Consider the following 24801-nt stretch of genomic DNA (forward strand, 5'->3'; position numbering starts at 1 on the left):
GTTTTTTAAATCATAATTTTATATACAGGAGGCAAAAAATAGAAATAAAAAAATCCAAAAATGTATTAATGCACGCAGACCTTATTATAAAGGTTCAGCAGGAACATAGGAGCTACAAAAAAGAACATCTATAGAAAAAGGAAACATTTCTACATTCAGTGTTTGTTCTTCCAATAATTAGCATGGATGATGACATGTATTAGATAAAATAAGTAGCTACAAATTTTTTTTCCAGCATGATTTAAAAAGACATTCCTACAGGAGGAAAAACAAAATTTAGAAATAGAAAAGGTAAGCACTGACACTGCGAAGAATTGGAAAGCAGTAACAAGAAGCACCTACTCCTTTCCTTCTCCCTTCAGCTTCCAAAGGAGAACACACACTTGCAGTCCAAAACTCAAGAGAGCAGGGACTTAAGAAGGGTTGAAAACAAGCAACCACCTGAGACGGGAAGAGGGAAGAGTGTTCTGTACCGCTGAAGGCAGAAGACAAGAAGACTGACTATCATAGAGAAAAGGATCAGCAGGAACTTCCAACAGTTTCTTGAGTGTTTTTTGTCATGTGTAACAGGACACTGCAGAGATTGGCTGATGTCTCCTTAACTTTTAAGACTAGTGAGCATCCAGACCAAACTGAAGTCCCCAAACAGAAGGAGAGTATTCATCAAACAGAAGTAAAAAATGTGCATGTTGATAGTATATGAGCAGATGTATTTGTCCATACTGTGTGTGGATTTATGGGGGCTGGGTGTATATTTGTTATATTATTACATAACCACACTCTTATATACACCGGTTTTGAAGAATTTAATGCACATAGAAGCATGAATCCCATTGACTTTCAAAATATACTTGATGCTAGCATTCATTTACATCTCACTCAAAGGCAACTAAGGTTTGACCAATAAACCCCACCAACACATAACTGCAGTTCAAAGAAAAAACTTAAATTTTTTGCTGCACACACTTGGAAAAAAAAAATCCACACACATATGCATTCACACATGCTTCTATAAACCTATACATATCTATAAACCCACCTTTTCCTGTGTATGTATATGCATACACTTATACTGACAGAGTAGTTATTTGAAAGAGAAATTTTCAAAGAGCTAAAAACAGTTAAAAATTAAAAAAATTAAAGAAAAGTGTCAGCAGAAAAATATTAATAACAGCTGGGAAGTATTTCACAAAATATCTCACACTCAAGATGAAAAGCTGCAGTGATTCAAAAACCAACCCAGCTTAGGAAGGGAAATACAGAGCAACAAAAAATGAGAAATGAAAAAAACGGAAACGAATAGTAACAAGTATAAACAAGGAGTTGTAGAAAACTGACGTGGAAAACAAAAGAACACAATGAAATAGTCACAGACAGCTGAAGTCCTAGAATGTGCTATTTTAAAAACCTATCAAAACCAGAAAAAATAATTCCCTAACTTTTATTTGAAAGACAGAAAGAAACTAAAATTGAAAAGAGATCATAGTTTACTTTACATATAGAACATGCTGTTATATATGTATAACTTGTCTACAATATTGTGTGTAATAGTACTTACCATATTTAGCTTTCTAGAAAAATTTTCAAAATTTCAAGGGTTTTATTTGAATCTAAAACATAATAATATATAAAATATTTATAGAAATACTGGGGTCTAATCTTTGTTGCAAACAGCACCTTGCACAAACCAGAAATGTCGAGAGTAAAGAGTGACATTGTACCTCCAAATTTTTTTTAAGATTAGTGACCTAAGTGATTCTTTTTGAAACTTAAGAGGAATCCCTGGCTCCCCTCTGTAAGATTTCAAGTGTGATTCAGGGTACCCAAGGAATCTCAGAGCAGCAGGCTGAGGGTGCTCTCTAGCACCCCATCCACCTAACTTGCATGTATCACCCAATGGCTTATCACGGGCAAGTCTGATATTGTCCCAGTCCCCCTTCAAGTACAGTTTTGAGCTCTGTCAATGAGCCCCGCTAGCTTAAGAGCAAAGACCTTCTTCCTTCTCTGAGAAAGGTGAATGCCATCTGACACTAGCAGGCCTGTAAACCACCCCATTATTGAAAAACCCAGAACTGTGGCAGAGACATCAGCTATGGAGCCATGTTGTAATAGACTGGGTTTGTCTGTTTCTGCCAATGTTGCTGCTCACAATTGGGAGAGTGGAAAAAAATTATCTGTGCACCAGATTCCCTTACCAACTATCCCAAGGTCCTGAAGTCTCTTTTGATTCTCCCTGGACTATGTATTGTGGCTTTACTGCCATCCACATGGAAAAGCAATAATGGATAATAGTCCAAGGGACGGGGACTCCTTCAAGACTTAAAACATGCCACAGCTCACACTGGCCAATGGGTGTCCAACAGTCTTAATTCTAGCTCTAATCAAGGCTTATCTTGTGACACATCCTTGCTTCTGATCAAACAGCCTTTTCTGAACCTTCTTCTCAACTTACTTCCCAAGACTGTACAAGACCCAACTTCTTCCTTAGCCATAATCACTAACTCTATTCAACTGTTTCCTTACAAACTCACTAGCTGCTACCTACACCCAGCCCAAACATTAGCAGTGAAGGCTTGGCAACTCATAAGATCTAGATCTAACCCTAGATTCACCACTTTTTATCCTATGGATCCTTCAAAATTCAGACTGTATGCCAGTTCAAAACCAAATTTTATCCCTAGCTCTAAACCATACCTCACCCATCAGCAAATCAAGCCGTGTCTCATCTTCCATTTAGACAAACAATTACTGTTGTGCTTCACATCTTCATTTCAAATTTAAAGGTAACTCCAGCCCAAGAAACAGTTGGACATCATTATCATTTATATTTCGTCAATGTACAGCAACTGTGGAAGGTAAGGAGTGCTCACTGCTACTCAGGCATCAGACACTGAAGCCCATAGAATTACTAGCAGTAATTAAGGAAACATAGTTTAACAGATGGTCTGAATTTCTCCATTTAGTGGTGATGCTACGACAGAATAATTCTTTCCTACCTGATACTGAATATCCTCTGGATTTTTCTACATAACTGGTAAGAAGTTTCCTCATAGATGGGTCAGAAGCTTCTTCTAATGCACATCTTCCCATTTTATTTTTTAATAAGGGATCAGCTCCATACCAAAGTAGTAAGTTCACCACCTAAAAAAATAAGTTTTTTAGATCATTTCTCTTCTGATAGTATTTTCCATACTCCTTATATAGGCTTCTCTCTCGTACTTGACAACATGAGCAACTAAAATCAAATTTCTCTATATTCTAGTTCAAATACCCGAAGCATTCCCCTAGATAAGGCATTATCCTATCATCTTATTATTTTCATTTTTATAAATTGCTCCAGTTGCCATTAAGACAAGGTCTCTCAAAATACAGGGTAGGATTCATGGCCCCATAGCTCTTAACTGGTAGAAAATAACAGGGTATGAGCCAGTTTATCCATTTAGGACATCACAGAACATGTGGAGTTGGAAGGATCCACAAGGACCATTCCCAAGACTCACACCATGTGCCTGAGAGTATTATCCAAGTGTTTCTTGAACTCTGTCAGGCTTGCTGCTGTGACCACTTCCCTGGGGAGCCTGTTCCAGGGCCCAACCACCTGCTGGGTGAAGAACCTTTTTCTAATATCCAACCTAAACCTCCCTTGACACAACTTCCGGCCATTCCCTCAGGTCCTGTCACTGGTCACCACAGAGAATAGATCAGTGCCTGCCCCTCCTCTTTCCCTCACAAGGAAGTTGTAGACTGCAATGAGGTCTCCCCTCAGTCTCCTCTTCTCCAGGCTGAACAGACCAAGTGACCTCAGCTGCTCCTCATACAGCTTCCCCTCAAGGCCCTTCACCATCCTCGTTGCCCTCCTTTGGACACTCTCTAATAGCTCAATATCTTCCTTATATTGTGGTGCCTAAAACTGCACACAATATTCAAGGTGAGGCCACCCCAGTGCAGAGCAGAGCGGGACAATCCCGTCCCTCAGCTGGCTGGCGATTCTTTGCCTGATGCCCCCCAGGACACGGTTGGCCCTCCTGGCTGCCAGGGCACTGCTGATATCTACTTTAGGAGAAAAGAAATTTTGTTCTATCAAGTCTCTCACTATTTCTAACCAGATTGCTAATGAGAAAATTGTTAGTGAAGTTTTCTCAATTCATACATTCTCCTAACAACAGAGTAAAATAAAATGGGGTCAATCAAGAGCAAACCTCTGGATTTTCTCAACCAGTAATGTTGAGAACTCTTCTTCCACAACTGTGATCATACACACTTGCATGCTCTCCCCCTTAACTGTACTAAAAAATCTTTCCTATACTTACCATTTTTCCTGAAATAAATTAATTTGGCATATTGCAGGTGCAGAAAGGAAAAAAGTAGTAGACAAAAAGCATGTTTCCAATCTACAGTAATAACTTCATGCAGCTTTGAAAAATACAGCTTCAAATACTTTGTTACCAAAAGTCTGAATCACCATCACTGAATCACTATCACTGTATTGTTGCTAGTCAGAAACAACAAAAATTAAGTCTGACAGATCACTGCAGCAAGACAATTTTACTGATACTGGGCAAACACAGACTGAGTAAATATAGCATCACCAGGTAGCACCATTCCCTCTGGACATACATAACTCTAAGTCAGCTCTGTGCTGAATGATCTTGGTGTGCCTCGAGTGACCTAGTTGAGATGACTGTTCTTCCAATATCATTCTAGTTGATGGCCCCTAAATATTACTTGCAGAGATACAGAGGGCTTCATGCATAACCATGGACATGGTGTGTTAGGTACAGTCACAGAACACAGAAATATTTCATGAACCCACAGCAGTCTGTGATGCACAAGCTGAAAACCATTCCTGGGACTCTCAAGTCTCAGAAAAAATTATTATCTGGAAGTCCACCCTTCCTCTTTGCTCCAGGGAGATTTGTGAGGAAACAGAATAAATCTCATCTCAGTTGCGAAAAAGAGCAAATATTTAGGGGCAAAACACCCCACAAAAAAATACTTAAAAGATCTTGGAAATCAATAACTATTAGGCAGCAAACATGCACTTCTAGAGAAAGAAACTGCAAGCAGATAAACGGGACACATAGAACTCCTACATAAATTTGGGTCACCTTAGAAATACGCACAGATATGCCAGCTGGAGGCAAGCACTGCCAGACTGAAAGAGGATCCACAATTCAGGCACAGGTTTATGAAACCACAGCATTTGGCAACAAATCTTACAATTATTTCACATTCGCTATTTAGTTAACTTTCAGTTTTAAGACCACACAAAATATAAAGCCATGCCTTCATAACCCTCCATGCTACGTGTTAAAACAGGGTGTGTATGGCTGTGGCAGCATGCCATACATGCATGATTATAAAATCATGTATTAAACAGTAGCAATCTATTCCTCAGTAGTACACTGTCCCCAACAGTTAGAAAAACAATTAATTTCTCCTTTGGGAAAAATCCTGTAAAGCATGGAATGGTTTGAACAGAAATCAATCAGGAAAGACTTGCAAGCTCCTGAATTTGCCTATAATCTGAAAAGACCAGCCACATGCAAAAACATTATGTGACCTTCTGGACTCAACAACAATAATTTGTATTACTAAATCATAATTTGTGTTCAATTTGGAATATACCTCATAATGGCCTTCTTTAACTGCGTCTTGTAACGGTGTTATTCGTTCCTTTTCTGTAGCATTAACATCAGCACCTGCTTTCAAAAGCAGATTCGCTATCCCATAAAAGCCTTCCACACTTGCTATATGTAGTGCAGTCAAGCCTATGAAAAAGAAAAGCATGTATTTCACATTTGGGTGAAAAAATTCTAAAAATTTATGTCAGTTTTAGGTTGCCTATTTGATAAAGATTTCACAGAGTATACTGAAAAGGTACAAACTGATGCATTACAGTAAGTTGTATGAAGAAATATTTATGACAAAGTCACAAGGGTTGAGAGATCTCTTGCTTTTCAAAAAATTTGCACCTACTGAAGAAGCAGATGCTGCTGTAACAACATTAGTTTTGGATTTGGTAGTTCTGTTATGAAATGAGAGAATTATTTGACCCATATCTTGGTAATTTCTCCTGGAACAAAACACATATGGTGTTTTAAGAATAACATAGTTTTTCATGGCAGTCTTATTTATATAGCTATGCTGAAGAAGGTTAGTAAGAAAGAAGTTACAAAAATAAAGACATGAACTATTACCAAACAAAAATGTTTTCTAAGATTATCCAAGAATAATTTGAGTGTCCAAATAAACTAAAATTCCCTACTGAAATTCCATCTTCATTCCTAGCTATATGGAATAAACCAAGATACAAGCTTCAGAATAGAGTTCTACTCTATGAAAGAGGTGTTGAGAAAAAATGTGGAATATAAGTCTTTGAACTGAGTTTAGCATAGCCATGCATCAGCTCCTTAAACATGTAGGGTGAGAGAAATAAGGGAAAACAGAAAGGATTTTCCACTTCCCATCTTCCAACTCTCAAACCAACATGCCCTCCAGAAGACCATTTTGATCAACAGTCTTACTCTTCAACAATCTTCCATTATCAGAAGGTTGCTGGGGCCTAATTCACATACTAAATATGTGAATTAATAAGGCTTAATGAAACTTTTTGCTACCATAGAGCAAAATTATCTTAATTTCACTGGAGAGAGAAACTCTCGAGGCTCTCTTACACACAGCTGAACCTGGAATATTGTATATTCCTACAAATTGTGTTTATTATGAAATCTGTTAAGGGGAGAATAAAAAGGTTCACTTAGGGGAATGTATTAATTTCTCCCTCACTAAAACGTATCCTCTATCTGATACAATAAAAAGGCCCCAAAAAACTGCACCTACAACACATTCAATTAATAATTCATAGGGATTAGCGACAGGATGCAAGGATGCTGTGCATGCTCCAGATCAAGAAGAAACACAAGTTTCACTGCAACTGTGATCCCTTGAGACACCGTGAATCAAAACTCAAACTGAGAGCACAAGACAGCATCTCTAACATGCTGTTCATATCCTACATGCTGATGTCCAGGAAATAAAAAGGAGAAAAAAAACCCCAAACCAAACAACAGAAGATCACAAGAACTCAGCAAAGTACTGAAGCAGAATATTGTAGCACAGGAATAAGGAAAAATACTAGGCTAAAATACAGATAATCACTGGTGAAAGGCTTTAAAGGAAGAGAACAGGTACAGAGGCAGAATATAATTCAGAAAAATGACTCCCGAAGAGATCAAGATGAAAGTGCATGTCAAAATGGCACTATAGGTCTGGCAACTATAGTCTTTCTGACCATACCTGCCTCACTAAAAAAAAAAAAAAAAAAAGAAGCATGGCCAGGTTAACCTCTCATCTCTTCAAGGAGTACAACTGAAAGATACTTTGTGCAGCTGTGCTGGTTTTGCACCAAAATACCAGCAACCAGAGCCTGGGGAAAGAAGAAATCATGGCCTGGCAAAACATTAAAAAGGCAGAAAAAGGAAGCAACTGTGACAGCAAAAACTAGAAGCAGTGCACTTTGGTATACTTGCCTACTGTGGCTGCACTATCAGCACTTCTCTGTCGTCAGCATGGGCCTTTGAACCCCAACAACAAAATATTTTCTCACCTGCCTCTAGCATAAGTTAATACATATTATGAGTCACTCTGTTAGCTCAAACATCTGTACTCCAAAAGTCTGAAATCTGCTGCTGACCCAATCTATCTCCTAGTATATTCCAGAAGACAGATAATTTTTAACTTAATTTTGGACTGTTATGTGCGTGCATTATGCAATAGCCTATAACTGCAGAATGTGAGTTTTTTCCTTTCCCACAGAACAGTTGTGAAATCCTAGCCACTAGCATGGTATGAAAACACTCTAAGAATTAATCAAAGTTTTCTACCAAATGAGCCAGTTGTCTGAAACAATTTTCTCTTTTGTTGTGGAAGTTTATCAGATATTAAGGGAGGAGATGGGGAAGTGCAAATAAGAAACAGTCTTATATTTGAAAAAACCAAGTGATACTTAAGGTGCAAAGCCTTTGACACAGAGTATCACACATGAAACTGGATAAGATGAATTGCTTCAAACAAAACATTAAGAGCTGGCCACTGTTTGTCATTCCTTCTTTTTTCATGCCCAAGATGAAAGAAAAATGGAAAATACCAAGTAGTCACAACTTTCTTGGAAAGTTAGAACAGTGCCGAATTATAAAACTACAACCTTCCTTAAGATGTAATGGGCAAAATCAAAGTCTCTGAAAAATTAAACTGAAAAATCGACATCTTGGTGTCTCAAGTTGGTCACTGAAGTGGAAAAAAATAACCCCAACTCTCAAGTCCATGAAGTTGATTATTTAATTAGAGACTGCTCAGAGATAAGCAGGCACGGAACTGTTGAATTAAGGCTAAGTAAAACCTAATTGCATCACTATGTAATCTTTAAAGTGCTTACTTTTCCCTCCAAATTTTCTTTTCTCATATACTTTTATAAGTAGATCTACATATTTTACCATGAACAAGTACCAAGTGAAACCAATAAAAATTTAATAATCTACTGACCAGTCACAAACCTACAATCTTGTCCACTGCACAAACTCATAATATATGCTTTTATTAGTTACAGATGGATACTTCATTGAAAATAGTACTTTAATACAATTGCAACTTACCAGAATAATCCTGAGCATTTACATTTCCACCAGCTTTTATGATCTTACGTACAAGGTCTACATCTTCATGAGTAACAGCTCTATGCAGTAAATTCTCACCATACACATTCCTCCTGTGGATTGCTGAAAGTGTAAGAGGGCGAGCCAGACCCTTACCAAAGGCTTCGCGTTCTGAAAAATAATGTTAAAAGCTCTGTTGCACAGAAAAATACCTTTTCTCTCTTATTTTGGCACTTTGTATTACAGTTGGTAAATGATCCTTCTGAAGAAACAAATGCTCATTCAATCTAGTAGAAATGACTATCTCAAAAAACACATCACCAATTAAATAATAATACCATACAATAAAAGATGCCATAGGGAATTCCATAACAAAAATGCAATTGAAATGCAACACACAGAAATATGACTTTGTAAAGATATGTTAATTTTAGACTTCTTCCTTTCTAATGACATTTTTGCAAAGTGCATTGCTTCCCAATGGATGATAAAACTGCTATTCTGCAATACAAATCATTGTAAGGAGACCATTTCAATAACTAAGTCAGTTATTCAATAATTTAACTTTTAAGAAAACTCAAATTTATCAACCCTTATTTTGTAATCATTTTTCTTTTAAAACCTCTGCTTTGTGAGGAAGTATTTACATTCAGATAGTGATTGAGATTAGCTCCCTCAGACTACCTTTTCCCATTACTTCACAACCAGCTCAGCCTTTTCTGCAAGGAGTGAAAGGTGAATATGAGGCCTAAACGTAAAAAAATACAATGTAAAAGATACTATTTTTAATTTTTAGTTTATTATTTTACAAAACAAATGCTATCTCCCATTATGCACTCATCAAAGTTTTCATCTTGGCTGAAATTATTTCCAATACATAGATGAGCTCTTCTGTACTTCACTAGCAGTGCCATTCCAGCATCCCTTAAAACTGTGGAGAAGAGCATCCTGGCTACTGCATCTGATGAAAAACAGAGAGGGAGGAAAGAAGGGAAGAAGGAAAGAACAGCTGAATTGCCTGCAGGAAAACACAGTGCACGGCCTAGGCCATTAATTCATCTACTAATGAAAATGCTTGGGACAGCAGGCTCATACACTGCTCCTCTCCACAGGCTGTAGCAGGTGTGTCTAACTGGCCCTAAAATTCTGCCCAGGTGTCAGAAATAGACCTTAAAAACCATAGTTCTTCCAGAGCTGTAACTCACGCAGCTGGATGTCTCTGTTTCGTGCATGGTGATATACTGTGAGCTCAGACTAATTCCCAAACTTCTAAAGTTCTTGAGTCTATGCAGATATTTAGAATCTAACAGATATGGGTTTACTCAGGACTTTCCCTCAGTTGAGCACATGGACAGTCCCTCTCCTCTACCTGCCCAGCCTTGCAAGACCTTAAGCATTTCGGATATGCAGTCACTAGTCAAAGCTGGTCTAAACTAGCCAAGCAGTTCAGGAGGGATTCATCATCATGGCTAGGCTCCGTGAACGAAGATTTGAGGAGGGCTCCACCCACGTTTGTTGCAAGCACGCTGGTGGCTAAAAAAGGCCAATACAAGACAGGCACATCCGGTTGCAAAAGGCACAGCAGAAAGACTCCTTAGGTGGTATATTCTGCAAGACACGATTCTTTCTGCGTTGTCTTTTCTCCTCAAGAGTGATCCTGCGTGCTTTCTCAAAAGCATCAGCAGCGTTATAGATGGTGTGTCTCCAGACCTCCCAATTGGAGGCCAGAGTAGACCAGTTATGTTGATCAATATGGCCAAGGCTGAGATGTTGTTTCAGGGAGTCCTTGTATCTCCTCTTCAGGGCTCCTCTCATGCAGCGGCCAGTGGCAAGTTCACCATAAAGCAGGATCTTAGGGAGGCGGTGGTCCTTCATCCTGGAGACGTGCCCTGTCCAACACACTTTCTGAGCCCTTTCTAATAAAGAATGGTGTGAAACAAGGTTGTGTTCTCGCACCAACCCTATTCACAGTCTTTTTCAGCATGATGCTCCAAAGGGCCATGGCAGACCTCAATGATCAGGACGGTATCTACATTCGATATCGTACTGATGGAAGCCTTTTCAACCTAAGGCGACTGAAGGCCCACACTAAGACCTTAAACCATCTTGTCCGGGAGCTGCTCTATGCTGATGACGCCGCCCTTGTTGCACACACAGAAGCAGCCCTGCAGCGTTTAACATCCTGCTTTGCAGATGCTGCTGAGCTCTTTGGGCTGGAAGTCAGCTTAAAGAAGACAGTTCTCCATCAACCTGCACCTCAGGAAGTCCTCCATCATCCCCACATCACCATTGGTGAATCAGAGCTCAGATCAGTCCAGCAGTTTAATTACCTAGGCAGCCTCATCTCCTCAGATGGTAAGATTGATGGAGAAATAGACAACAGGTTAGCAAAGGCATATAGTGCTTTCGGAAAGCTTCATAAAAGAGTTTGGCGAAATAAACACTTGAAGAAAAGTACTAAGATCAGTGTTTACAGAGCCATAGTGCTGTCTACTCTCTTATATGGATCTGAATCATGGGTCATCTACCGCCACCACCTGCGACTCCTAGAACGCTTCCATCAACGCTGTCTCTGTACAATCCTAAACATCCACTGGTCAGATTATGTGACTAATACATCTGTTCTAGAACAAGCAGCAGTCACAAGTCTTGAGACCATGTTGCTGAGAACACAGCTGCGTTGGGCAGGGCACGTCTCAAGGATGAAGGACCACCACCTCCCTAAGATCTTGCTTTATGGTCAGGAGGGATTAAACTGCAGAGATATACACAGAACAAGGTGCAGTTTTATGCTACAATTTACCTGATTCAACTTCCTCCTTCAAGAAGACCTATTTCCCATCACTTCCACCTTGCCTTCCCTAGTGCCTTCCATGTGCCTGACCTTGTGCCAGCCCAAATGAAACTTATCATGGAGCTGTTTTCTCAGAGAATTACCAAACTAAGACGACTCATGGGCTCTTGATTGCTAGGTCTGACACAATAGGGAGATACACTTGCTAGACTGGTTTAACGCAAAGCTAACTCTACAGGCATTGCAACTCTTTCTGCAGAAGTCACGTTAAAGAACCAACACCCTATTTATTGAGTGGAAACTAGTAAGTGAGTTTGAAATAGAGGAGCAGCTACTCATTCAACTTTAAATCTTATCAACATAGTGCTTCTACCATGAATAATTAAAATCCTGCAAAAGAGAAGGTTTGTTAATTGGAGGCAGAATTCTTCACGTTTTTTAAGATCTATAATGTAGCTGCTACAGTTCAAATACTTCCAAACTTTGTAAGATGTTTAAATGACTGTAGATTCATGGATAAATCCCAACTAAGTGGCCTTTAAAAAAAAAACAAACAAAAAACCCACAAAAACCAACTTTTAAGATCCCAATCTTAAAGGTGCTAGACTGCGGACATAAGTGACGAGATTCTTTATCCTCCTACAAAATTCCTCTGTGAGGTAAAGAACTTGTATGCATGTATCTTCAAAGGATGAAAAATAGTAATCTTTCTGTCTGACAAAGCACATCGCAAAAAAAAATACTTCATAAGGTGCTCCGTAACTGTGGTAGTGAAGGCCCTATAATCCTGTAGATTGGATAACAACACTAGGCATTCAAAATAGAATAAACCGTTTTGTAGAAGCCAATTCTTGCAGATGGCAGAGCCCTGAGAATGAAGTTGCACACAGAACACTAAATGACAAAAGGATATATAAAAGCGTGTCATTTATGTACCTTTTTCACTCTGCATGAAAATATTTCTCTTCTTGTCAGAATACACTGTAATTTTTTTTCATATAAAACACTGTGATAAATATTGCATCCTGAAAAACTTCTCATGATTCTTAATGAGTTTATGCAAACAAGTCAACTGTTAGGTTGCTAATATGAAAGTTTTCAGAAGTGAGGGAAATTATCAATAATTTTAATTATTAAAATAAATGTTTCTACCATATTTTAAAAAGAAATTCATGCCACAATATATTGGTAAGGTTATTAATTGTATTTGATTCAGTACAGTTGTTCAAATAATAAAATAATCTGTATGATAACAGCATAGAATATCTTACTCCGTTTGTTGTCAATTCTCTTGCTCCTCCGATTAGCTTCTGTATACTCACTCAGAATTATTTCTTGCCATATTCTGGTTTCTAGATTCTGCTTGTCTTTAGAAGTAGATTTCTGAATTTTACTGACAAGAGATTTGCTTAGAATCAACAAAATTATTCTCTATATAAAACAGTGTTTACAATAGAGGTAATAAATATGAACGTATCTGATTTTAAAAGGAAGTAACAGCATGCAAGTACACAAGCTAACTTAGGTAGTACTTGATAAAGAGTAAATCAGAGGAGAAACTAACTTCCAGATCTTTTAATAAAAGGTAAAACCTTTACCTTTTGATCATTTAAACTCATTCATATGACAAATGAGTACTCCATATGCATTGTATTTATCACATTAATATTTTTAAAAAATTAAGAATATTATGTATTAATTTCTCATACTCAAAATCCTTAGGTTTGTTTCATGTTTTACTGCCACTGTGAGACATTCTCTGCTGAGTCTCTTCAAGTATTTTACGATGAGAGGAAACACAATCACAATCTCTGTACCTTCCTGAGGAGGTCTGTCTCAACTGCTTCACTTACCTTGATATTGTTTGGGCTGTTTCTGCACATGCTGCAAGCTCCATTGAACGGGAATGTTCCTCACTAGTTTGCTTTTTACTAGAGGTGGTATCCCAGTAATCAGGAATTACTTCTTTCTCTCTCTGCTGATCACCCACAGGTTGTGATAAAAACAAAGAAATATTACAAGCAACCAGTAAGCATGCAGTAAAACAAGGGCTGTATATAAAAGAGCTCCAAGAACACTTAAAAATTGTATGTGTCTTCACAGACAATAGAGGTGTTGCTTTAGTGAATAACTGGATTTCTACAGATAGGAGAGACAGAGGCTGCCATAGGAAAGGCACCCCTGAAGTAGTATGCCATACCATGTGCTCCTGACAGAAATAGCCAAGAGAATTAGGATACTCAGAATTACAACTTAAAACATAAATCTCGGCTGGCTGACAGCAAACAAAAGTTGTTCTATCTGAAAGTTATCTGGACATATGAATTGACTTAACAGACTCATTTCAGTTTCCTATAGACATGAGCTCCTGTCCTAAAAAGTTAGATAATGTTTTAGATGTCTTAAGCTGGCCCATCTAATATCACCCTTGCAGAAGCCTAGAAACAGATACAGGGTAAGAACCATGTTTCACCCAGCTGAGAAGTTATTTCTAAAGACATACCATCCCTGAGCTACAGACACTATCGATGAGATTCACTTTACCAACCTTCAGCCTTCTAAAAGCCAGGCAACTAGATGTCACTAGGCGTCCTCATCACCCCCACCACTGATTAAGAGGAAGAGTTACTTTCAAAGATGATAGTGATTTACTCATTCCAGGGGGTGCAATTGATTTGTGTATACCAGAGACTTATCCTAACAGTAATGGAGAGAAATCCCAGCCTAAAGACAGGTCATCACATGGAAGTTAATTTGAGTTACTTGAGTTTATTCCCTGTTTTAGCCAAGTGAGTGTAACATGCTGTTGTGTACCACTCAAGCTGTTGAAACCTGGGTACTCATTAGTTCATTACTCACTTGAGTAATGCTGAAAGCTTTTAGGACATACCTCAACACACATGAATAGAAATTCTTTCTCAATGACATGGGAGGACTTGTTAGTCCTTTCCTGGGATACTGACAGAAAAGGAGAATTCACTGATTAATTTTTTTAATTGACATATTTAGCAGAGAGGCTACTGAAGAGGTGAATTGCTTTCCCAGAAGTGGTCCTCCTAGATCAAGGGATGATGCATACCAACCTGGGATATGGGGTTGTTTAGCCTGGAGAAGGGGAGGTTGAGGGTGGCCCCTATCACTCTCTGCAACTACCTAAAAGGAGGTTGTAGTAAGGTGGAGACTGGCCTCTTCTCCCAGGTAGCAAGTGACAGGACAGTAAGAAATGGCCAGAAGTTGTGCCAGGGTAGGTTTAGATTGGATATTAGGAAAAATTTCTTCACTCAAAGAATGGTCAGGCATTTGAACAGGCTGACTGGGGAAGCGGTGGAACCATCATCTGTGGAAGTGTCCAAAAAACATGTGGATGTAGCACTTGGGGAGATGGTTTAGTAGTGAACGGGGGTTCATGGTTGGATGGTTAGACTTGATGTTCTTAAGAAGTCTTTTCCAACCTTAACGATTCTATGATTCTATGTTACTTTACAAAACTATCACAGCAGTATACTTTTTGATGGTTAGAGAAGAAGAAGAAAACATTTCAATGAAAAGAAACCTCACACTTGCTTTAAAAGAGATCATATACTAAAATAAATGGGCTATCTAGCACCCTGATCGCATCTACAGGACAGGACAGGTTCTCCTCTTTAGGGCACTTGTTTCACCACAACAAGAATGCTTGGAAGAAACAAGAATGAGAGAAGACCAAGGTGAAGAATATACTGTTAGAATTTAACAGTTACTAACAAATAATCTGGGAATTTTTTTCTCATTAAATTGCCTCCTTACTTCGTGCCTTCAAGAACACCAGATGAAGACACAAAAAAAAAAAAGCTAAAACTGAGTATTAATCAACAAGAGGTTATAGATACCCATTTCCACAAGAGTCTGCTTCATAATCTTAACTGTGATTTTGAGTAGATCTATACATAAAGCTTCACACAGCTGTGCTACCAATTTCAGAAATCAAAATGTCACTGAAAAAGCTTTGTAAAGTGCTATAGTTCTGAAAAAATTATATGACAGACCTTTCAGCACCTTGAAATTGCCACCTTTGTGGCTCATTTTATTACATGCTATGATATTAATACCACTATGGTATTAATACCACTATGAAAAGACAGAATTAACTCATAGTTTTTGGATGCTTTATACCATTGTGGGGAAGCAAAGTGGTTGTAAACCCACTTTAAATAGCTGGCTATTCATGACTGATCATTGATTTGCAGCCATAGATTATTCAAAGAGAACACAGCAGAGAATCAGATCACAGGTTTACAAGAGATGCCTATTACACTTTGTAGCATAAAGATACATCTCCTATGTGTCCTTCTCTTTCCCTTATTATAATCTAAACAGGAAGAGATTATGGCATTGCTTTCCCTTCATGCTCCTCTCCAGATTTTTGCATTTGAATACAAATGACCTATTCCACAACACCTTTACAGCACAAGGCCTAACAAGAAGGATCACACACTGTATCCATACATACACTGACTTCTTCAGGGGAGGATATGGACATAAAACCATGCCTTAATTTTTTCAGCAAGTCTCACATAAGCACAACTAAATCAAATAATTACACTTCTAAAAACATGTGTAAAAAATCCCCATTGAGTAATCTTTCCAGTCTACAGAAAAGACATAGCTGAATTTATTTTATAGTACTTGCAAAGCATTTGTATGTTACAGCAGTAAGAACTGTGACAGAAGAAAATAGCACACTATAGCCTGGAGAAAAAATAGAACTGTATGGGGTAGGAATCTAGAGTTTTTGAAATTCCCATGCTGATTCTAGACTTCCAAATCAGTCACTGAATTAACTTTAACAGTATTTCCTGTCCCAGCAGGTTGAACTTTTTCATCACATGGATATATCAATGCAGAAAATAGACTACTGGACTTCTAAAACAAAAACAACTTAAATGATTTAAACATGCAAATTACTGATGCCAGTTTATTCTTTACTAAGATTCACATCTTCAAGTAATTTGGCTACTATAAAATATTTTATGATAAACAGGGATTTCCAAATATGAATTAAATTGTGTATATACTTGCTCATTTGTTGTCCTCTGAGAGTTGGATCCTCTGAAGGCATTTATTTCTTTCACCTGACTTGCAGCAAGTTGAGGGTCCATCATGTTTGCTATTTGTGTACAGTCATCATCTAATTTGGGAATACTGGGTTCTGAATTTAGCTGCTCTCCCTCGGTGTTAAGCTGTCTTTCAGCTGGCACTATAGGAGTGATAGGTTGTACCACAGATCCTGACAAGGCATCCAGAGACTGCACAAGCTCTACCGGCAGGGCATCACTGCTCTCAGCTGCTGATGGATCAGTGGAAAAGGCATGACCCTGACACTCTAACTTGTCAGGCAACGGGTTTATCACTTCAAGACTCTCAGAATCACCAGGGGATGTTAACACAACGCTGCCGTCAAATCCACCAGTCTCTATACTCTGTTCAGTGAATACATCCATGAAAATCTTCCTTGGGGATGTCAGAGAAAGATTTGTATCATTATTAAGGGAATGCTCCTCTACTATGTTATCAGTGTCAATAGCAGTCACACAGGTTCTGTGGCAATCATCTAAAACATGTTGAAATTTATCTTCTGGTGTCTGTTCATTTAGAACCGATACATCTTCCACAAGGCCATCCAGACAGAGGCTCATTTCTGCAGAGAGATCTTCATTACTTAATTTTTGTGAAAGCTAAAAATTAAAACAAAAAAAAGTTTACAAAAAGTAATGGAACAACTTTTTCTACAAAGCATTTAATTAATATTCACTTTAGAAGTCATCTACGTGTATACATATATATGTATCTTTTATTATCAATTTTTGCATAAACTACAAGACTCAAAGCCCTCCTTCACACAATTGCAACAAGGGTTAGACTGAGGTCTCAGTTTCAAAAGTAGATCATTTCAGCTCTTGACTTTCACAGCAGTGAAAATCCAGAGCAAGAGAGACTAGATCTGTTAAAGATACTATGCCATTGCCAGTGACCTGAGGGTATTAAAAGGCTTTAGAAGAAAGTAATTAAAAATTTCTGTCAAGTAGAAATAATGAAAATGAGCATATTCATAATAATAAAAAATACATAGTTAGTAAAACACAACATATGAGTTTTGATTATGTGTATCCCATGCAGATGTGGAACATCTGTGCCTCACGAACTTCAGTTCAAAAGCTTAGGAGTTCAAGAAGTTTGCATACTGAGTTTCCACAGTGAGTACAGAACACAAAGGCACAACTGTTCTTGGAAAAGTAATACTGCTTCTGTTTTTCTAAACACTTTGAGCTGCTTTCAATAGATGCACCCATTTTTATACCAAGACATAGGTGGTGTTCTTTTTCCCTATCCCTGTTTCAAATGTTCTGCAGAAGAAAGTATGGTGCCTCCACCAACCTAAACCATATTTTTTCTATATAATATTTGTATATAATAGTGCTCTTACTTAGTAGTACTGGATCTTAAGAAAATACCTTTCAATGCATTTTTAGAGTCTTGCTGCCAGCAAGTGGTAATACTAGGCAGTGCAAGAAACCTTTAACCACTGGTAACATGATTTCAATAAAGCTCACACACAATAAAACAGGGCAGAAATCTGACACCATTGACTTACACTCAGTTTATACGCAAACATAAATCCCTGCTTCTTTGTTGAAAAATTATTCCCCAGGCAGCTGTTTCCTATCTTATACCTTTGTATCTAATTGTTCCTTTTTAAGTACTGACTCCTTCTTACTTTGCTGTACTGAACTACACTTTCTTTTTAGACCACTTAGTATGCAGACTATAAACCAACTGCATAAAAACTCTCTACTGGCACAACTTTCTGTACTTGAAGAACTGTGGTATAAACAGCATGTATGTACAGTACAAATTTCCTAAGAAAAATGCTCGGTCCATTAGTTAAAGGACAGGTGAAACTTACATTTATATTAATGGAGAACGCAGGCAATGAAGGATTAATTTTGCAAGATCCTAAAAACCCAAATGCCAACTGAAATCCAAACCCTACGTGTGATGTGTTCAAAAAACTTCTGGCCAACTACAGATGCCTAAATTTCTTTAGCACTCTTTTCTGTCGGCAAAATCCTGTGGGACTTCCTCTACAAATAATTCAAATCTGCAGAATATAAAAAAAGTTTAAACTTTCCCTCCCTAAAACCCATCCTCAGCTGCCAATTATGCACAAAGACACTTAAAAGCCCCAGTGCCTAAGGTCCCTGTACCTTCAATTGTCTTTTGAAAAGCAACAGAGCAGCTGCCGAAGAAGCAAAGCTGAGCCAGCTGTGATCGGAATCAAAACTGGGAGTTCTCTCTTCTGTTGACCCCAGCCTGGTAAATATGGTTTGAATATACCTAAGTTTCATTCAAATGAGGAAAAGGATTCCCCCTCAGTCAGCAGTTCAGTAGTAAAGTATCAACACTGTGGTAAATGCAGGTTCAGGACCATCTTCCACCAGAAGAGCTATGCTTCAAGCAATTAATTTTAAAAAGGCGTTTCTACATAAAAAATGTACCACTTTGGCATAATGTTGTTGATTATTTTATGCCAACCATGTCCTGGCATCTGTGAATCTCTTCCACTGGTCACACTGCTTCAAAAAACTTGATTTAAATCCCACTATTCTCATGTCTCAATTAGTCGCAGTACAAACCCAAATCATAGCGCTCCTTAACCCAGGCACAAATCCTGGTGACCTAGCATCAGCCCAGAATGTCTTGCCTCCCTCTCCACCTTACCCAGTAAGCATGCACTGAGTAACAGCTGAGCATAGACACAGTCAATTCCAGCCTCAGCTGAATCACAACCTAGCACCAAAGGAAACAGGTAGACAGGGAAGTCAAGAAGAGGTCTCATAAAAAAACCTACTTGACCATGGATATAAAAACTGTATGTTAATACATGTACTGCACCAAAGGCCAGTGAGCGAGCCAGGCTTTGCCAAGCCTTAGATGTTTACTTCTCCTTGTGCACTACATGAGCAAGGTTAAATCTGGCCTGGCAGCTCCAGCACCCAGCAGGACATTCACATCACCTTGGTGTTGGTGAATCATGACACGCAAGGACTTTTTTCCTATATGTTTGAGAACAATTTGAAAATTATCAAGAAATTGTAGGCTTTTGGGTGTCACAGCCTGTGGCTTACAAATGCTACAATATAAAAAGGGAATTACTAATATTGTAGTATAAATAATAAGGGTGGAGTAGAAATATTAAGTGGACTATTGTATCTGATAGCTCTGAGTAAAACAACAGCAGAGAAGTTCAGTTGTTCAACGGTTGTTCAATACACACATGCAAGAGAATCACTACAGAAGAATTAAGCCTTCAGAGAGATCAACATTATCAGCTTCTATAAGAGTGCTTTGCTGAAGACTACTGCAATATACTGGGACATGAAGGAGGCACAGAGAATCACACATTTGAGGGTGGAAGGGACCTCTTGAGATCAACTAGTCCAACCTTGCTGCTCAAGCAATGTCAGCTGCAGCAGGCTGCCCAGGACCATGTCCAGTCAGGACATAGGTGGAGAATGCACAACTGCTCTAGGAAACATGTTTCAGTGTCTGACACCCCTTCTCAGTTAAAAAGTATGTTTTTGTGTTCAGATGGGATTTCAGATTTCAAAATTTCTTTTGAATTTGTGTCCATTTCCTCTTGTCCTATCAGTAGGAACTACTCAGAAGTCAGTGTCCCTTACCTTCACTCCTAGCTGTCAGATGTTCATACACAGTGGTAAGATCCCCCTCAGCATTCTCCTCTTCATGTTGAACAGTCCTGGCTCTATCAGCCTGTTCTCATATGGAAGATCACAGAATCACAGAACGGGCTGTAGTCCAACACTCCTGCCATGGGCCAGAACACTTTCAAGTACATCAGGTTCCTTAGAACACTACTCAATCAGACCTTGAATGTTTCCAGGGATGGGGCATCTACCAGCTCTCTGGGCAACATATTCCAGTATTTCAACACCCTCATCATAAAAAATTCCTTCCCTATATCTAATCTGAATCGACCCTCTTCTACTTTAAAACTATTACCCCTTGTCCTATTACCACAGACCCCAAGGAAAGGGTCTATCCCCATCTTTCTTATTAGCCCCTTTTAAGTAGTGAAAGGCTGCATGAAGTCTCCATAGAGCCTCCTCTTTTCCAGGCTGAACAATCCCAACTGTCTCAGCCTGTCCTCATCACAGGAGAGGTGCTCCAGCCCTCTGATCATCTTTGTGGCCCTCCTCTGGACCCACTCCAACAGGTCCATGTCTTTCCTGCGTCCAGAGCTAGACTCCAGTACTCCAGGTGAGGTCTCACAAGAGCAAAGTAGAGGGTCCACCAGGATACTCAGGCCCTTCTCTGCCGAGCTATTTTCCAATCAGCTGGTCCCCAGTTGTACTGGTGCCTGAAGTTATTCTTTCCCAGATGCAGTACTTCACACCTCCCTTTGTTGAATGAGATTTCTCTCTGCCCCATTCTCAAATCTGTCCAAGTCCCTCTGAATGCCAACACAACTATCTGGTGTACCACTTGCTCCTCCCAGTACCATCTCTGAACTTGCTCAGGGTGCATTCTGTTCCATTTTCCAGGCCACTACTGAAGATGTTGAACAGTATTGACCCCACTATTGACAGACTAACCACAACAGAAATCAGTGTTGCTACGTCATCAGGGTCAAGAAAACCCAGCAAGACTAATTTTGTGGTGTCAGAATTCTATGCAGATTATCTTAATTTATAGATTTATCTTGTGTTTCCAGGGACATACAGAATTAAGATGCTCACTGACTCACTGCTGGTTGTCAAGGTGTCCATTCTGCCCTTGCTGCAAATCAATCTGGGGTGGCCTTTGGTTCCTCTCACTAAAGATCTTTCTGCAAGACTCAGATCATGCCAGTGCTAACATCAGTCAATATCCAAAAAGTATCATTCACTGCAGTGATTACTTCCAACCTTCTTTCTCCAGGCTCCTAAAATATCTTCTCTGGAGATATTCTCAACGCACTCAATCTGCCTGTTCTCCAGAGGCTATTAATCAAAGACAATCTCTTTTTCAAGGCATTTGGATTTTGTTCTCTTGGACTAATTCTGTGCAATGAGAATGTTTCATTTAATAAACTTGGTATTATAGGCTTATATTGATAGCTGCATATTTTTCAGAAAAGAAAAGCCTAGGAGATTTCAAGTTTTTTCCCTTTGTTTCAAGACAAAGAATACTTGGCCCTGATCATCAATGGTATTTGCTGCAAGACATGCAAAATTTGCCATACTGATCTCAAATCTACCTTCGGTGAATTTTATCAAAAATAGTTGCTTTTTCCCCAACTATTACCTCAATCAGGACAGTTACAGATAATCTATTTCTCTTCAGAGACCTTCCAAACGTAATGCCTTTCCCATAACTTTCATTGGTGAGAAACATTTTAAGCTACTCAAAGTCTTCATTACTTTATCGTAAGTAACAGCCCTTACAGATTCTGTGTCATGATGATGTCTTCCCCCCTTCCCTTTTACTGCTGTGCTCCTACCCTTGTGTTCTGCAAGCTTAGGAACTACAGTTCTTACCTAAAAAGCAGAAAATAAAGTTTAGCTTTAAAGGTGCTTTCACCTAATGAGCTCAGTGACAGTTTCAACAGCTATGTGCTTGCTTTTTAAAATGAAAGAAACAGGCATTTTTCAGTAAAATACTCTATAATGCTAAATAAATTATATGATATTTTATATACATTCTCTTGTAAAAATACACTTACCTTTTCTTCTGAATCCTTTTGAAATTCATTCAATTTGATATCTAAATTAAGGAGAGTAGACAAATATTTAGTTTTACTTTCCACTTCTGAAAGTTCTCACTCCCTCTAAAAAAATGGCACTATTTCCTAAGTTTAAGTATAAAGTTTCAAAACTTAAAAATTACTATAGTCATGTTCCCTACATGGAACTGACAATAAAATTTCTAGTTAGGCTCTGTTAGCCACTAAATTATTTCCCAGAGCTACTTTGTCACATTTCTTCACTGTGGTTTAGAGGCCTGTCTTTCCAAAGACTGTCAGCAGATGGTATTACCACCCATTCCACAGGATAAGACTTATCCCCTGCCCTCTCTAATTACAATGCAATTAGACAATAGTGCTAAAATAACCTAATAACTTACTGCCTCTGGAAAGGGATGATCTCAACCCCCCTGCTCCTATCACCCCGTTTTGACATTCATGTGACTCCCTGGCAACTTCCTCATCAGAAATAAAGTGAGTGTTTTTCTGTAGGGTTATCAAAAATAAGGTAAAGGCAGAAGACAACTAAATAAGTCACTGCTGGGAGCACAGAGGAATGGAGGCACAACTAAAGTAGCATGAAGTGACATACAGACACGGGGAATAGTAGCATTTCTGTTTCTCCTTTCTTAGAAATGCCTCTGATTCTTTGACATGTTAGTAAGAAACATTTGGGAACTCTCAATGACCTATTTACCTTACACATCCATATGGCACTTGAGTACTAAGTATATTTGTGTGGCCTGTAACTTTTGTCAGAAAATTCCACAGTAATGAAATAATTTTATACTGGATATATAGCACTGGATTGAGAAAAGAGTTACTTCTTCAAACAATCCTAGCACCACACTTACAAAAACAGAACTTTTAGTCCATGACTATAAAAATGAAACAACTGTTGGAAAGCACACATATCATATTCCAAATAAATCTACATGGATACTCATCTTCAGCTTCTCAAGTGATTTTCTCAAATGATTCTGACACAGCTAGAACAACTTCCAGTTTTGTACAACATACCTACAGAATTAAGTTGCTGTTCTTCTACTGCATTAAGTGAAAAATCAGACTTAGAAATATTTTCGGTAGGTGATGAACGCTTTATCCAACCCCTACAATTAAGTAATACAATGAAAAGTTCTTAAAGAATTGTAATCTGCTCACCTTATGAAAATTTTTACAGAACTTTGAGTTTTTTTATGTAATTTTGTGCTAACCATTATTCATGAAAACAGCTGCAGTTATTTCAGAGGTATACTTTTATTTTACAAGGACATGCAACAAATAAGACTTCTGGATTTCCTACATGGAACTGGCTATGTTTGCACATTCATTCTCTAAGCGAAAAAATGGACTTTCCTGTTTTCTATTAGTTCTTTCTGTGTTTCTGTTATAAATCCATCTTCTCCTGAAATCCTTCCATAGCTTCCAGGAACAAAAGGTCTATTATTACTTATTATAAATTTTTGTTTGTCTAATGGTTTTCTCCAAGTTCTGTTACTCTTGTTGGTTTAAACCAATAAAGGTAATATCATCAATATAAATAAATCCAGGTACATACTGAACATAGAACTACCTGTGACATAAATATAGATCCTTCACTAAGCAAACAAGAAAACTGTTTCTAAATAGTACACTGAGAATAAAATAGCATACAAATGGATGTATAATGGAATTGTTTAATTACAGTATGCCTGACTGGAATTCCTGTGTGATGTATTATACTCACTGCAGTAGAGACTGAGACTGGTCAGATGTGTATGCCTCTTGAAGTACCTAAAGAAAAAAAATTACCAAGTTAACAAACAAAGTATTTAATTTTTTTGTTTGTTTGTTTTATTACCAATTGCCTACCTTCTTCCTTCTGTAATTGAGTTGGGAAATGGAATTTTTAGATCCTATCATTACATAGGTTACTAATAAGTCACAAAAGTATTCTGCTTAAATCTTTCTTTTAATTTATACTATTTGAGAAAAATGTTGAAAAATAAGACCGTGGAAGATAACACTCACCCAGAAGGAAAACATACCCATGCAACTAAGACATGAGTATTTCAAACTTAAGATGTTTTATACATCAAAGGACCAAAACACAAGGTATTTTAACTTCAACTCACAGTTTTAATCTTTCTTTGATAACAACTGCCTTTTTTCATTAAATAAAAAAGGGTGCTGCTCCAGAGACTGTGAAGCTCAGTATACTACTCTCAATACCCCTGTAAACAGCATAGTTTAATTACTTCAAGACCCCCCACATCAGCAACCTCTTAAGTGGCAGGGCTGCCACAATCCAACACATGAAAGAACATGAGGGTAATGTAACAGCAGGTGCCAAATTCCAACACTTCAGTACAAAGAGCTTGGATCTGCTTTTCGTGCCTTTGTACATACAGGAGAGATCTCCTCCAGTGTGGAAAATGGAGCCTTTATCTACTTTATAAAGTATGTAAGCCATTATACACTTTTTACAGAAAATACATACACCTTTTACAGAAAAAGGAGCCTTTATATAAAGCGTAAGGCAAACTAGGAATGATTAAGGAAGACACTGAAGAAAGTGAACTGCAGAA

General features: G+C 38.2%; 1 protein-coding gene across 13 annotated transcripts in view; it reads right to left on the minus strand.

Moving 5' to 3' along the window:
* ANKRD31 (ankyrin repeat domain 31) overlaps nt 1–24801 on the minus strand; it is a 62596-nt gene that overhangs the window by 31821 nt on the left and 5974 nt on the right. For 8 of the 13 annotated variants that reach the window (XM_027671540.1, XM_027671543.1, XM_027671542.1 and 5 more), the window contains exons 4-13: nt 23961–24007; nt 23252–23343; nt 22211–22251; nt 21933–22025; nt 16503–17162; nt 13302–13426; nt 12720–12841; nt 8655–8825; nt 5629–5771; nt 2997–3141 (exon numbers count right to left, since the gene is read on the minus strand). In XM_027671540.1, coding sequence (XP_027527341.1) covers nt 2997–3141; nt 5629–5771; nt 8655–8825; nt 12720–12841; nt 13302–13426; nt 16503–17162; nt 21933–22025; nt 22211–22251; nt 23252–23343; nt 23961–24007 — 1639 coding nt within the window. Of the gene's footprint in view, nt 1–2996; nt 3142–5628; nt 5772–8654; nt 8826–12719; nt 12842–13301; nt 13427–16502; nt 17163–21932; nt 22026–22210; nt 22252–23251; nt 23344–23960; nt 24008–24348; nt 24448–24801 lie in introns of all 13 variants that reach the window. The other 5 variants (XM_027671544.1, XM_027671549.1, XM_027671550.1 and 2 more) reach the window with 4 other exon arrangements.

This window comes from Neopelma chrysocephalum, unplaced genomic scaffold, assembly GCF_003984885.1.
Source record: "Neopelma chrysocephalum unplaced genomic scaffold, ASM398488v2 Primary Assembly neopelma1_97102, whole genome shotgun sequence".
Classification (NCBI taxonomy): Eukaryota; Metazoa; Chordata; class Aves; order Passeriformes; family Pipridae; genus Neopelma; species Neopelma chrysocephalum.